Source organism: Taurulus bubalis, assembly GCF_910589615.1.
Source record: "Taurulus bubalis genome assembly, chromosome: 4".
Lineage (NCBI taxonomy): Eukaryota > Metazoa > Chordata > Actinopteri > Perciformes > Cottidae > Taurulus > Taurulus bubalis.
The window spans coordinates 31,140,912-31,157,399 of record NC_136592.1 but is presented as its reverse complement, the minus strand read 5'-3'; the positions used below and the strand labels follow the sequence as shown (position 1 = coordinate 31,157,399).

Sequence of the window (16,488 nt, the reverse complement as noted above, 5' to 3'; positions counted from 1 at the left end):
TGACGTGGGCTCCACCACTCACGGAGGGGAGTGTGTGTGTCTCTGTGTGGAGGATGGCGAGGAGGATGCAGATAGACTGTGGCTTTTTAGCCTTTTACTAGCATCGACGCTGCAGTCAGGCCACCGCCGCCGTGGAAGAGAAAGAGAAAGGCAGACCACGCTCTCCAGCTCGCTGGCTAACCTCAGACCCCCAGCCCGCCGTGCAAACTGAGGACCACAAAGCCCAGCCCTCCTCCACCTCCCTGGGCCCCGCTCTCATCTCCAGCCCTGGTGAGTGCACCTCCACACCTGGAGACCCAAAAAACGCTGCCGTTGCCTCTGATGGAACTGTTTCTTTTCGCATTCTCGAAACTTCCATCTCTCACAGTTTCTTCTTTTTTCTCTCTCCTCTCTTCTCTCTCAAACGGTGGTGCCGCTAACACATGCTGCTGCTCTCTCTCTCTCTTTGCAGGCTTGTGGCTTGGGATTCCTGCGGTGGTCACAAACCCTAGATTCTTGGTTGCGAACGGGAGTTTTGTCCTCTCCTCTCCCCTCTCTCTATGACTCTTAATCTCATACTTGTGTGTTTTCTTTTTACTTTTTCTCCTCCAAGGTCGGTGGAGATCGCTCCACACTGTTCTGGCTTCCCTGTCATGGCATCAAACAGCATCTTTGACTCTTTCTCCAACTACAGCAGCAGTCTGCTCAGAGGTGAGTGCTAACCCACCCCCCCCCCCCCTCCCTCCATCACCATCACACCCTCTGTCCAATTGTTTTGAATGTGCAGCGTTGCTAGTTTGACAACTTCTTTCGTTTGACAAAAAAAAAAAAAAAAGAAATAAGAAAAGAAAATGGCAGCATCATGAACACGGCGTCGTGTGAGAGCCGGGCGCTTCTTGAACGCATTTGTCTCTCATGTCCACACTCGCTCGCTCCTGTGCGGAGGGAGGTTCACAAAGGAGGATCTGATTTGCACAGTAGCCCTCGTCTAGTTGACTGATACGGCCCTTAAATGCCTTCGCCTTCGGCGCTCCTGTGTTTTCTGCAGGCTTGATGGAGTAGCGCCATAATGGGATTCTCACCACAGACATTCATTATCAAGTGGAACGCGGCGCTCTCTCTGTGAGAATACGAGAGGCTCCATGTGACTGGGCCCTTTACTGGAACACAGCAATACAATAAAAGAGCAAAGAGGAAAGAAAACAAACATATTAGGCTCTCTCACTCTGCTTTACTTCCAGGAGGTACTTTTGGTCTGTGTGGTGAGGTGAGTGCACTATACTTGGCGACGCTCAACGCCAGCCTCAACGAGGAAGCCATTTGTTGCCATGGCGATTCCAATCAGACGGCTTTTAGTTGCAAATTGTACAGCTCTTAAGTGTGGAGAAGAAGGTCGAAACTTGTACCTGATTCGAAGCAGAATGCTTTGGGTTTATTCCTGTAAGTGACGATAAACACAAACATGAAGTAGTCGGTCTGGAGCTTGACGGCCGGGGAGACTCGGTTGTTCCCACTGTGACAGCCACCAAGAGGAAAAAGGAAAAAACTCAATCTCCTTCCCAATTAAGGCCTTGTTGCAGTGTTAATTAGAGACAACCACAGAGAAGCACTACCAGCTCCTAATTGTTTGCAGAGCACGTTTTAAAATCTCTGGAGCCACACACACACTCAGTACATCTGTGCCTCACATGAGAACAATCCTCTGATATCCTCAGTGGAACCGCAGTGACAGGGGATGATGTTCCAGTGTACTTGCAGCTTCTACAGACACCCAGGCAGTTATAGTTTCCTCCTGTCAAGGCTCAGGCCCTTTTCCCCCCTTCTTCTCTCCGACCGCTGGATCTGCATCCCTTTATCTCCTCACTGTTTACAGATCAGCGCGTGCCTTCAGGTTTCATGCATGCCGTCTAACCGTCCTAACCTCTAGCGTAATGTGCTTTCGGGCGCCTGATTTTGAAGCCTCCACCAGTGCAGCGAGACGGGACGTGAGACAGTAGGTCAAGGGGGGGAAAAAGAGACAAGCATTTAAAGCTGTAATCATCCATTGGAAATCATTAGTGAATATGCAATATCCTTTTACAATTCATTCTGTCAGGAGACTGAAACCGAACTGCGGGAGAACAAAGGCCAAGAGTCATTAAATACGGCAGTTCAATCTGAAAACATTTCAAATCGGGACTACCTCATGTAAGCAAAATACCCCAGTGGTTAGTTTAACAACTTGCATTACACAGGCAAAGCAATTTGGCAAGTTCTCCTTTTTTTAGACTCAAATCAAACTGAAATTAAGAGGAACGGTTTTCAGAAAATCAAGGCGACTGTTAAATGTCTGGCTTCCCGAGCTCTGACTTTAATGCCGTGCGACGTGAAGCTTGTGGAAATAATGTATCATCTCTTCAGAAGGCAGGAAACACTGCTGCAAGCAACATCTCGCTCATTTGAAAAACCCCACAAAAAGGAGATACTTTTAAATTAAAAGTTCCTGAATTTAAAATTGCGAAAACGTCTCATTCAAATAAAAACTATTTAAATCCTCAACATCTTTCTTTGCGTGGTGCAAACTTGCAATTTGATTTGATTCACCAACAAAAACAACCCCCAAAAAAACACTGCAGTGCTGAAGGTGTCATTGTCTTTCACGTTTCAGCCGTCTCTCACAGTGCAGACAGAGAACACATGTGAGCATGTGATGTGCAACATCAGATGCACTTGGCGTGAGAAGCGAGAGGATGCCTCACCTCAGAAACCTCAGTCCTACGCTCAAGCTCAGGGAGAGACACACACACACACACACACACACACACGTATGACATATGACACGTACACACCAAGGGAACAGACGGAGCAGCATGTCGTTCTCATGGCGTCCAATTCGGTACTGAGCACAAGAAAAGAGCTAATAGTCTGGTATGGTGTGCTCTTAGAGAAAGAAAGAGAAACTGGGTAGGAGAGCTTTGCATCAACGAGGCGTTACTCTGATGCAGACTCAGTGCTGCTGCAGTTGACTGATAATAACCACAATGAGGCTATACACCTGCTAACCCTCACACAGCAGCACCACTATGTAACCAGAAAGCAGCATTTATCCCCCGCCCCCCCAAAAAAAGCCGGACATTCCCCCTGAGCTGTATAAACTTTACTGAGTTTTCCGATCCTGGCATACTGGTGGTGTTTGCGTCAGGTGGGCTACCTAGTTTACAGCAGCTGTGATTGGGCCCGTGTGGAGGGTCGTATCCTTGACCCCGTTTCTGTCACCGCACTTGGAAGGGCCGCCATGTTCCCCCCGGCAGGCTGTTTTATACAGGGGTCCGCTTCTTTCTTTTCTTTTTTTTTTTTTTTTACGCTTTTGGGAGCCAGCACCCTTTGTGGCAGAGAAAAGGGCTCCTGGTTTATTAGGGTGGGAATGGTTTTATACGTTTGGCTTATTGCGCTGCATGAATGGAAGTGAGGGCTTGTGTGTGAAAAACGCGCCGTGCCTCACCACAGTTGTAGAGAGAGGTTATTTAGGATTCTGGGAGGTGGTCTGGTTTGTTCTGCAAAGGGAGAAAGCTTGAGCGACACATGCACATGTGAGAGAAACGCATCGGGATGAATCATTCACAGGGGATAAAACCCGAGACGTGCTTCAAGCAAAGAACCGCTGACAAATAAAAAGGCGCTATACAGTAGCTCAAAACAGAAAATGGCTATAAATTTGACAGAACACATGGCTGGCCTCTGGTGAATTTATTAATAACAAAGTCATATGGCGAAGATCCCCAACACACACACACACACACACACACACACACACACACACACACTCTTAAATTAACATGCTTGATTGGAGCCCATTCAAAATCCTCACTGAGTGTGAGGCCCCTGAGTGACGCCAAAATATGAAAACTGGCTGAGCTGGGCTGAAGCCTGTAACCAGATATTCAGAGTTTCAATATTTTAAAGGGAAAGCAAATAATAGAAAACTCATGACAGCCACAGAGCGGCACAATCCTGTCTCCAATTTAGCAGAGTATAATATCTATTTATAAAACTGAAGGCATATTGGATGGGGGGGCGGGGGGGGGGGGGGGGGGGGGGGGGGGGGGGGGACACTCTGGACTTGATTAGGGCTGTAAACGTTTTTGGAGGTACTTATTTACTTTTTGGTCCGTCTCGCCGTTTTCACCGCCTGTCAACAGGCCTTCACGGTGAACACTTTCAGGGGTTGCCACAGTCAGATGGCTTCCAGGTAAGAGTGTGCGGAGGGGCGTGCTGATTATGTGGTCGACTAATCCCCAACCTGCCTTCGCCCTTGTACGCTTTTTGGCTCAAACCACCGCGCTCGGCGCTGCGTTGTTCAAGGTTAAAGTCACGCTAAGTGTGGTAGTAAATACAATTTTCTGGTGGTCGACAAGCAACCGCAGGGGCCAGGTGCTTTTCAGCACAATCTGATCATATAGATTCATGCTGCACAGGTTTCTCTTACGGGGGAGGAGTGCTCTGAAAGGTTGAGCAACTTCTTTCAACAAGCATTTCTGTTGGTCGGTGCGTCGACTTCGAAGCGGCATCCAGCCAGGCGGGCGGGCGGGCGGGAAGAGGACTCGGCGTCTCGGCCCCCTTTTAACAAAGTTCATCCAGATTTAGTGTTAAACTCTGTGATCTGATTGTGCATGCCAGCGGTGAGCGCAGCAAACTCATAACACACCCTCTGTGACTATGCACTCGAGTGGCGCTACGTGTGACAGACACACACGTCCAAATATGACGAAAGTAATATAAGAGGAATTCATAACGTCTAGACCAGCCACGCTAACTGGGACCGTCTGATGTGAAGAAAAAACAGGAACAGACTACATGCTGGCAGGACAATATGCAGACATTGAAAAATGCTTGTGTAATTGGATAACGAGGTGGAAATGATCACAACATAAAATTATTTAGCTTGATTTTTTAAAACGTACTTCCCATTCCGGAGAGACTCTTTTTTTTCCTATGACTCAATTCTTTACGGTTAATTTGCTCCACTTACGAGCTGATAATATTTCATAGAAACCCTTACGGTAAAATGATTAAACCCACATCACGGTTATAATATTAGACTCTTCATGACCTCATGCATCCTGCGTGGTGGACGACTAAATTAAGGAACGGCCTTTCTCGCAATTTTCAGTTTCTTAATTTTGTTTTAAACCTACGCCCTAAACCACAGGCCGGCCCCACAGCTTATTACATGGTAAGGCTGGGGTTGCAGAAAAAAACAGTATTATTGTTAGCTAATTTATGTATTATTAACCTAGATTTATGCAGCAGTTACGCTGGTATATGGAATTTGCCTGCAATTTTCGACAAAGCTTGGAATAAGGTAAACAATTTCACGTAAAACCTGAAATGAAACATTTGTGTCATCACAGGTTTTGTTTGTTTTAGTAACTCTGGCTACAATTAAAGAGAGCTGTGACCTGAGTTTGACTCAGATGAAGAAGACTTATTGTTTAGACCCCTCCCTGTACCGTTAACCAGATGTTGTCAACAACATCCTTTCTGTTGCAGCGAGAAGGAGGAAAAACCAAAACTGCCTGTGACTAAGCACAACGTCGCGATTGCTGTGCACTTTTGTTTTTAACATTACAGTTGAATTCCTAGCCACAAATTACTTTAATGGGCGGGAATGGGTCTGGTCGGCAGCACATAAAATGACTCAAACTTATGGAGATCCCACATGTTCAGAAACATATCAGCAGACAGCAATCCTATTTTTTTATTTATTTTTTTTACATAAGATGGAACACAGGAGGAACAGAGGGTTTTGTTCTATCATGTGTGAAAGTTTAGCAAAGATCTAAAGCTGAGAGGACCTCATTCTGTCGCCATCAAAGGATTGAAAGGAATGTTTTTCATGGACAAAATATCTGTCTTTCCGACTAAAACTTCACATCATAATGAGCGACTTTAATCATTCTCGAAACATCCTTATAGCCTATCCCTCTTCCCATAAGCAATAAAGGAGAAAAAAACGTAATTACGGTGGAGGAAAAATGCAGATAATGATAGGATGCGAGAGGCTGCCGGCTATAAAATGTTTTTGGATTCTCTATTTTCCCAGAATATTTTTTTTTCGACTTGTTTACATACAGTTAATTGTCACTGCTGCAATAAAATGTGTTTTTGGGTTGCTTCTTCCCTCCCCTCAAACATAACTTTAACCGCATGGAATTGATGTTTTACGGCAACAGCATTTAAAAACTGGGATGTTAGTTTTCTACAGGGGCCTATTCATTGGGGAGGACAAATAGATGACTACGCTGCCTGCATCAGTAATGGTCCACCTAATTGTGCTTCTCGACTCAGCACTGCAGAGGAGGGATGCAAATTTGAGCATTTAGCATCATCGTTTGTGTCGCGACTAAAAGACGAGCGAAGGAGCAGGTTGACATTTTGGGACATGAGTTTACTGGCTCTCTTGCTGAGAGTTGGATGAGAAACTTTATCCCACTTTTATATTTAGTATATGTCAGTTAAAGATGAACCAGCAGCCACTTAGCTTAGCATAAAGAGCAAAAAAGGGGGAAACAGCTAGCCAGGCTCTAAAAGTCCCTAATTAATCTTTGCAAAAAATAAAGGACATTTAAAACCCAGATTTTTTTTTTGCAATCCCCAAAATGCATGCAAGATATACAAAACGATCCACCACCCCTGCATTGCAGCAGGTTTTTGCCCTGGAGTAAACTTTAGCGAGCGTGTACTTTCTCTACAGCTGCTCACTTCTGTATTGGCTCACTAGGAAACACCATGCCAGGGATTCCCCCTCAGCTGTGCAGCAGAAATGGCCCCTCCATCTCTTCTCCATAGTCTGTCTCCTGTGAGGTCACTCCGTCTGCTGCACACACTCTTCTCACGGTTGCAGACGAAGACGTCACGACCACAAGGAGTGCGCATGCAACTTTACGGTACAAGCACACAAAAGTGCCACTGGCGCATAAAGGCTACACACACACACACCTACGCACACCTACACGCACACATAAAGTCCCCCATGCTGAGTCAGAGAGGAGCAGTGTATGTCAGCACGATGACCGTCACGTTTTACCCCCCTAAATGCTGTCTGACCTCACCGTAATAGCTGGTCAGGGCTAACATATGGTCTCCCGATGCCTTAGTCCAGCAGACTTACCCACATGGTGACTAAACAGCAGAGGATTTAACTGAAAAATATCAGGGACTGCGTTCTTGATTTCATAAAAGTGCCAATTTCTGTCTTGTGCTTAGAAAAATATTTAACCGACTACTATGTACTGTGGTAACACTGACTGTTAAATTCACTGTCACAACATGTGCATCCTCGAGAGGGACTCTCATCAGTTGCACTAAGAAGCTTGACTTTTGCTGTTAAACATGAATTGTTACAGATTTATATCACAGTTTATAGCAGGAAAAGATAACAGCCCCCCAACACATGTTGTCACGTTAAAATGAGCAGAGTTGGTCCTCAATATAACGGGGAAACCTCTCAGCAGTGTTTAGCATGCTAGCTAGCCATGCGAACACTGCCAACCTGGCAGAAAGAGGTTTGTGTTAGAAGGGCCTGACGGACGTGAACACAACTTCTCCCCTTTAATCAGTGTGATGACATAAGAGGCAGACGGCGAGCCGGTCATTCAGTCAGTACAGAGTTTGATTAACCTAATCACCAGGCAGCCAGGCTCCAAGCTGCTGATTGGGTTTACAAACGCTCCTTGTCATCGTCGTGTCATTAGCTCGTCGTTAGCCGCGGCCGCCTTGACGTGGAGCAGCGACGTATCGAGCCTCAACACAGCAATCAGGGGATTAGTGTGCAGTTACAGCAAAGCCTCAATGGACGCCTCAGGCTCTGAGTCAAAGAGGAGAACGTCCTGCCCTACTATGCTAGCTCCACGTGGCCAAGGTGCTAACTGTACATGGGCAACGCCACTACTGATTAGCGATGGAGATGATGAGAGGAAACATTCAGTCACTTCGGACACACGGGTGGTTTCCCGGACTCCAATTAAGCCCAGACCATGACTCAAGCAATGATTTGAATGGAGGGCTCTATTGAAAATAAGTTTTAGCCCCCAATTAAGTTTGTTTAATCTAGAGCTGGGAATAAAGCCCGAAGACATCACAGAAACAGAGTTTGCATGCAGCACAGTCGCAGAAAAGCTTGGTGGCTTTTGAAGAGGATTCATTTTCTTTTGATTGAATTTAGAATCAATTGGAATGATTGACAATAATCACTGACTGTGCAAAAGTCTGGGACTCAGACTTTATGAGGTATGACAATAGCATGTGTCTAAGTGCCCTCCTGAGCTCCTTGGCTTGCAGGCCGAGAGTCGCCACACCCTTGTTTCCTTACGATGAAAGGCCCTGAGGGCCAACCGAGTACTTTCCAAGAGTTGTCTCACGTCTGCAGAGGAAAGTGGCACGGACGTTTGTCAGGAAACCAGCGCCGGGGCTCCTGCTCGAATCTGGTTGTATTCGGCGGTGAGTCACATGGTGCTCGGGGGGCTGAACCCCTTCTGAAGAGGGAAGTAAATGCAAATTCAATCTTTTTGAAGTCCATTTGCACTTGAATGAGTGTGACAGAACCTGGAATGACCCCTCTGTTGAAAGAGTCCCTCAACAGTGATGAAAAGAGTTGAAAGGGACTAACGATGACAATAGTTGAAAAGTTGGAAACGTGGACGTGGCGTGTGTTTGTATGCGTTTACAGAAGGTTATGCTTGAGTGTGTGTGTGCAGTGGTGTTAAAAGTGCACACACAGCTATTAAAAACCCATTTCAATGTGAATACACAATGCAGCCAAGAACAATGCGTGTTGGCCCAGTGCCTGCTTGACTCCTCAGCGACGTGTTTTGCTGGTTAGCGTTCATGCAAAATATTGCACAGGTTACATATCTCAACGTGTTCCTCCGTCGTCCAAAATAACAGGGACCTAGTCTCAAAAAATAAAAACATGTGGCTTTTGTTGCAGCGAGGAATGAACAACAGCATTCCGTGTGCAACCACATCAAAGGTCCCCCTCGCCATGGGGCTAAATGAGGGCAGACTGCCCTGCTCGCCCCCCCTGACATGACTGCCACTAATTAACCAGAGATCTAAAAACTGACACTTCATCTTCATCACTTTCCTTCACATCTTTGCGCTAATCTCTGCAGTTTTGTGTGTGTGTGTGTGTGTGTGTGTGTTCTTTTTTTAAAACGCGTATGGCTTGTCTTCGGGTTCCAGCGAGAGGGGACCGCCACACAACAAGCACAAAGGGGCATTGTCTGCTGGTGAAAATGTGGTTTACAGGCTCTGCCGTAATGGCTCGGCGGTTGCTGGAAGCCATGCGCACTTCCTAATATTCAACTCACATGCGATTTCATTTTGAGAAAAAGGCCGAGCTGTGGGGGCTTTGTCTTTGTGTGAGAGCGACGCCTCGCAACTTATTTTCTCCCTCACCCCCTACCCGCTATTCGCCCCCTTCTCCTCCCCCCCCCTCCCTGGTGGCGCTACTATATTTGTGTTGTGCGTCTGAGTAGACACCAGTCCAATGTGTTCGGGGCCGTCAGACTGAAAAGGCTTCCAGCGCTCCGATCTGTCTCCTCTCCTCGTCAGTACGAGCTGTTTGATCTGACAGAGAGACTCCATTAGAGACACAGGGAAGTTCAGCTGCTGGGAGGTTGGATGGCTTGAGCAGTCAGAGTAGCCGCCCAGAGAGGAAAAGGTTTGCACACGCAGTCTGGTTGCAATCTTAGCGTCTCGCTGTGTGTCTATAAATGTCTCTGGGCATTACTTGTCCTTATACTAGGTGTGTGTGGTTACACGTCGACGAGTGCAACATAAGAAAGCTCAACCGGGCAGACATCTTTTTGGGGCTATGTCGGGCAAAGGGGTGACGACGCGATGGATAATGAGATCATAAATGTGCGGCGCTGCTGAGCTGCAATGACAGAGAGAGAGAGAGAGAGAGAGATTGTTTGCAGAGGCTGTGAGAGGAGCAAGCAAGACGTGCCGCCTTCTTCAACACACACCACGGCCTTCACCGAGTCTCACGGTGGTGATGACCTCATAAACCCGCGCCGCAGTCCACTCGAGTAGCCGCTGGTGTCGGGGCGGTGAAATGGCCGACAATGGTTTGATAAATATGCGTCGAGGGTTCAGCCACAGACCGTCACTACGCTCCCTCCATTTAATGTGGCTGCAACTTCCACCGTACAGCAGGAACTCTGACAAAGGACTCAATTCTCCAAATGCGTGTTTACAAGGAATATTAGGGGATTAGTGTTGAGATTTAATTTTAATCATCTGCGATAGCTGTTAACAAAGCAGCACGGAGAGCGAGTTGATGTGGCTCCTGTGAGAGATTGGGCTGCTGATCTGTGTGTGGCAGCTGGGCTCTGGCAGGGCTCTGGCACCGGGGCCGCATGGCAGTTAAACTGTCACTGGCAGGAACTGTAAATCTTGTGCAGTAGGTGAATGCAGCACGACAGCACCGCAGGTGTGTGTGTGAGCGCGCGTGCATGTGTGTGTGCGTGTGTGTGTGTGTGTGTGTGTGCTTACCATTGGCAAGTTTGTCACAATATATACTTGCTTGTCTCTCTCAGACATCCTGAGAGAAGCAGCCTCCAATTTCTTTAGCTGGACACATTTGCCAGAGTCAGAGTGCGTCAGGATACGCTCTCTCTCTCTGTGTGTGTGTGTGTGTGTTGTCTGTCTGTAGGGGGTGGGGGTGCTGTCACTTTGGCAACGCAACTGCACATATTGCAGCGATTACCGCAACGGAAAAATGTTTTTCTGCAACATGCAATTACTACAGATTACAGATTGCCGCCCTTGCATCAGAAGCTCTCGCTAGAAAAAGGAGAAACAGAGCGCAGTTTGTGTGTGTTTGTGGATGTGTGTGTGTGTGTGTCCGTGTGTGCGTGCGTGTGTCTTTACACACAAATAGACAGACAGACACCGAGACAAAGAAAGATGAGAAATGATTATAGCTCACACTAAAAACCACATATGAAAAAAATGGGGGAGTTGACGTATTTATAGGACTCATTTAGATTTTGAAGTTATACTGACTTTCAGAGGTAAATAAAGACCCTGGAAAAAATAATACAATCTGTCCTTCAGTGAAATGAAGAAAAGTAGAGCAGGGTACATTTTGTATGTCCATCATCGTCAACATTATAAAAACATACACTGACGTCCTTCTGAAGTACACGACCCTCAACGCCACAAGTCATATCAATTTTGGACTTTATGTTTTGTTCCAGGTTACAAATCACCCTGGATATCAAAAAGCTTCCCTCAGGTCACACTAAACAATAAAGCCCAAAAGTGGTGCCCCGCAGCAAGGCAGGGCCCTATTTACAAACCCACCAGATCAAAACTCGACCTAAAGTGCTCCTATAATAGCACTGGGGCCTTTTGGTGAGCTTACCATCCAATGCTACTTTTAGTGGGTTTCCAAAGAATAAACAGGCCCGGGAACCACATCACAGACTGCTGACTGTCATCGCTGGGTGAGTGTACCCGACGGATGATGTGAGGGCGGAGCGAACGAGACACTGGGGTTTACGGAGCGTCCGCCCCCCCCCCTCCTCCCCTGCCTGCCTGCCTGGGTGTGGTGGGTGCCATTGAACTGTCACTGAAAGGACAGGGAGGGGGCCTGACCACGATCCTCCTTTGAGCAGCAAAGCAGTGAGCGATGTTGGGGTAATAAAAGCAAAGGTATGTTTGGTCAGTGCCAGGACTCCAACCTGCATCAGAAATCTTTTTTTTTTCTTAACGTCTTCTGGGTGCAAAATATACGAGGAGGTATTTGGTTTGAGACTTAAAATTATGCGATGGTACAACACTTTGAACCTTTATTATTGCTTCAATTATTATTTTATTATTAAGTGTGGCTTCAGCTAGAGGGGTCATAGACCCCTATAGCAAAGCGCACTTCATATTATTGCTCGGGCTTATTATTATTCTTCTTATTCCGCCAAACTTTGGACCGTATCTTCTCCCACAGCGTTGCCCGCACATGCGTAAAAAATACATCAAAACGTGCGGCCCGATCGGGAATCGTGAGCTATGACTTTTCTAAGAGATTCGACCAGCCATTTTCCCGAAAAGTGCGAAAAACGGCGAGAAATTGTCCCATTCACTTGACTGGGGTTTCGGACTGAAGAGAGCAAAAAAACATACATCTTTGTGCCCACAGTGACTCGCCATAATGTATCGTAGAGAAATGATTTAAAGTTTAAAACGTTGACAAAAGTCTGGAGTTTATTTGCCCAATTGGGCATTTTTTGATAGCTAGCACAGTTTTCATGTAATTATTGTTCAAGTTTAGGAAAATGTGGGAACCATTTCAGAGTTTACAATGGGTGTGTGTGGGGAAGGTTAGAGCTGTGATGTCATCGCTAGAGCACGAGGAGCTGTGTCCTAAACAACCTTTTTGTATTTGTATTTTGCCATTCACTCCACAATATTGACTTTTGAGGCATAATTTATATATGAAAACGTTGGAAATATTGTGCCGGTGGTACACATGCGTCGTGGAATCCAACAAATGTATACTGTTTTGTCAGCAAGCCTGAAAGCGACATGAAGACCGGCCAACTGCTCCATTAACCTCCATGTTAAATCGGACCACAATTTTCTCTCATGACGGAAACGTGAGCACTTTACAAACTGAATTTACGCCCTCATTTATAAATCCTTACAAATATCTAAGTAGACGGAAACGTTCTCAGAAGTCTTGTGCTTCTCATGATGTCATTATTTTCGTGATGGGATCCATGGTTGTCTGTCAAATACAGTAGTTTGAAAGTTAGTTTTTTCATTAAATCAACTCTCCTGTCTCTCTCTCAGTGAACACCATGGCAACGGTGACACACACGCGCACACACATGCAGGAGGAACTGTCAGTTGGTCAGCTGACACTTGACTGTTTGTGCTTCCCATGATTTCATTATTTTCGTGATGGGATGGGATTCATGGTTGTCTGTCAAATACAATAGTATTATTTCTTGGTGTAACCACACCTCCCTACTCAATTCTGCGCCCTACCTCGAATTATGGCCCATCTTCATTACCTACACTTACACCGGTCTCAAGACACAAATAAACGCCTCTTAACTTCTTTTCTTCCATATGCTTCCTCTTATTAAACACTTAAACAAGCTTAAGACTCATAGACACGGTTTAAACATCCTAATATTACCAATAAGGCACACAAATAGACATTTTAGACCATTAATAACGTCCTCTGTCAGACGCTCATGAGCCACACCCACGGTTTTCCCGCCTTATGCAAATGAGCTGCACCCACAGAGACTTTCACCCAGACCCCTGCAAAGAGCTCCTCTCCCCTCCTCCTATTCTAATTAATGTTAAATATAAACTAATCTCTAAATCCTTGAACTTATTCAATCCCCTTGGCTTTTATTCAAGTTCAGGAACATAGAAATCCACTACAGAGCTGTGTCATAAACAACCTTTTTGTATTTGTATTTTGCCATTCACTCCACAATATTGACTTTTGAGGCATAATTTATATATGAAAACGTTGGAAATATTGTGCCGGTGGTACACATGCGTCGTGGAATCCAACAAATGTATACTGTTTTGTCAGCAAGCCTGAAAGCGACATGAAGACCGGCCAACTGCTCCATTAACCTCCATGTTAAATCGGACCACAATTTTCTCTCATGACGGAAACGTGAGCACTTTACAAACTGAATTTACGCTCTCATTTATAAATCCTTACAAATATTTAAGTAGACGGAAACGTTCTCAGAAGTCTTGTGCTTCTCATGATGTCATTATTTTCGTGATGGGATTCACGGTTGTCTGTCAAATACAATAGTTTAAAAGGTTGTTTTCTCATTAAATCCACAGTTCAGTCTCCCGCTCTGTGACAGTGTCACACCTGTTTTAAGTTAGCCAATCAGGGCTGTCACCACGACAACCGGTGATACAAACGCAGGAGGAGCCAACTGACGTTGGTCAGCTGACATCCAAGACACTCTATTTTAAACTCTACAAAAAACGTTTCACACACATTCTTATATATCATACATTAGACTTAGACACACACACACACACAGAATTATCACAAAACGATTGACTGTGTGTGTCTATGTGCGCCCGCGTGTGTGTGCGCGCATGTTTTTTGACCCCAGAAAGTTGGTGAGTGAGGAGATACAACTTGGATCGACCTTTCACCCAATGAGTCTGTTGTTGCTGGGGAAAAATGGACCACACAACGAATCCAATTAGGCTCCTCCCATAGAAGAAGTCTGATTGGCTCTTTTTTATTTGGCTTTCGGTTAAGGATTTTTTTTTTCATTGTGTAAAAAACTACGTTTTTCACCCTCTCAAAGAAAGTCATTTGATCTGATAATTCTGAAGGTGGCAGAGGTTATTGAGGTTATTGTGTTATTGAGAGATGTGTTACCTCAATAACACATCTCACTACCGGTAATGTATACATATTGCGACGTCTTACGGCAGTAGTAGCCACACTTTCAAAATTTCTTGTGAAATTTTCTAGTTAAGTGTGGCTTCAGCTAGAGGGGTCATAGACCCCTATAGCAAAGCGCACTTCATATTATTGCTCGGGCTTATTATTATTCTTCTTATTCCGCCAAACTTTGGACCGTATCTTCTCCCACAGCGTTGCCCGCACATGCGTAAAAAATACATCAAAACGTGCGGCCCGATCGGGAATCGTGAGCTATGACTTTTCTAAGAGATTCGACCAGCCATTTTCCCGAAAAGTGCGAAAAACGGCGAGAAATTGTCCCATTCACTTGACTGGGGTTTCGGACTGAAGAGAGCAAAAAAACATACATCTTTGTGCCCACAGTGACTCGCCATAATGTATCGTAGAGAAATGATTTAAAGTTTAAAACGTTGACAAAAGTCTGGAGTTTATTTGCCCAATTGGGCATTTTTTGATAGCTAGCACAGTTTTCATGTAATTATTGTTCAAGTTTAGGAAAATGTGGGAACCATTTCAGAGTTTACAATGGGTGTGTGTGGGGAAGGTTAGAGCTGTGATGTCATCGCTAGAGCACGAGGAGCTGTGTCCTAAACAACCTTTTTGTATTTGTATTTTGCCATTCACTCCACAATATTGACTTTTGAGGCATAATTTATATATGAAAACGTTGGAAATATTGTGCCGGTGGTACACATGCGTCGTGGAATCCAACAAATGTATACTGTTTTGTCAGCAAGCCTGAAAGCGACATGAAGACCGGCCAACTGCTCCATTAACCTCCATGTTAAATCGGACCACAATTTTCTCTCATGACGGAAACGTGAGCACTTTACAAACTGAATTTACGCCCTCATTTATAAATCCTTACAAATATCTAAGTAGACGGAAACGTTCTCAGAAGTCTTGTGCTTCTCATGATGTCATTATTTTCGTGATGGGATCCATGGTTGTCTGTCAAATACAGTAGTTTGAAAGTTAGTTTTTTCATTAAATCAACTCTCCTGTCTCTCTCTCAGTGAACACCATGGCAACGGTGACACACACGCGCACACACATGCAGGAGGAACTGTCAGTTGGTCAGCTGACACTTGACTGTTTGTGCTTCCCATGATTTCATTATTTTCGTGATGGGATGGGATTCATGGTTGTCTGTCAAATACAATAGTATTATTTCTTGGTGTAACCACACCTCCCTACTCAATTCTGCGCCCTACCTCGAATTATGGCCCATCTTCATTACCTACACTTACACCGGTCTCAAGACACAAATAAACGCCTCTTAACTTCTTTTCTTCCATATGCTTCCTCTTATTAAACACTTAAACAAGCTTAAGACTCATAGACACGGTTTAAACATCCTAATATTACCAATAAGGCACACAAATAGACATTTTAGACCATTAATAACGTCCTCTGTCAGACGCTCATGAGCCACACCCACGGTTTTCCCGCCTTATGCAAATGAGCTGCACCCACAGAGACTTTCACCCAGACCCCTGCAAAGAGCTCCTCTCCCCTCCTCCTATTCTAATTAATGTTAAATATAAACTAATCTCTAAATCCTTGAACTTATTCAATCCCCTTGGCTTTTATTCAAGTTCAGGAACATAGAAATCCACTACAGAGCTGTGTCATAAACAACCTTTTTGTATTTGTATTTTGCCATTCACTCCACAATATTGACTTTTGAGGCATAATTTATATATGAAAACGTTGGAAATATTGTGCCGGTGGTACACATGCGTCGTGGAATCCAACAAATGTATACTGTTTTGTCAGCAAGCCTGAAAGCGACATGAAGACCGGCCAACTGCTCCATTAACCTCCATGTTAAATCGGACCACAATTTTCTCTCATGACGGAAACGTGAGCACTTTACAAACTGAATTTACGCTCTCATTTATAAATCCTTACAAATATTTAAGTAGACGGAAACGTTCTCAGAAGTCTTGTGCTTCTCATGATGTCATTATTTTCGTGATGGGATTCACGGTTGTCTGTCAAATACAATAGTTTAAAAGGTTGTTTTCTCATTA

General features: G+C 45.0%; 1 protein-coding gene across 1 annotated transcript in view; it reads left to right on the top strand.

Annotated features, from left to right (window-relative positions):
- Positions 1–632: 632 nt before the first annotated feature.
- runx3 (RUNX family transcription factor 3) overlaps positions 633–16,488 on the top strand; it is a gene marked incomplete at its 5' end in the record, with an annotated part of 50,079 nt that continues 34,223 nt past the window's right edge. Inside the window, one exon of the mRNA XM_079217573.1 lies at positions 633–690. Coding sequence (XP_079073699.1) covers positions 633–690 — 58 coding nt within the window. The remainder of the gene's footprint in view (positions 691–16,488) is intronic.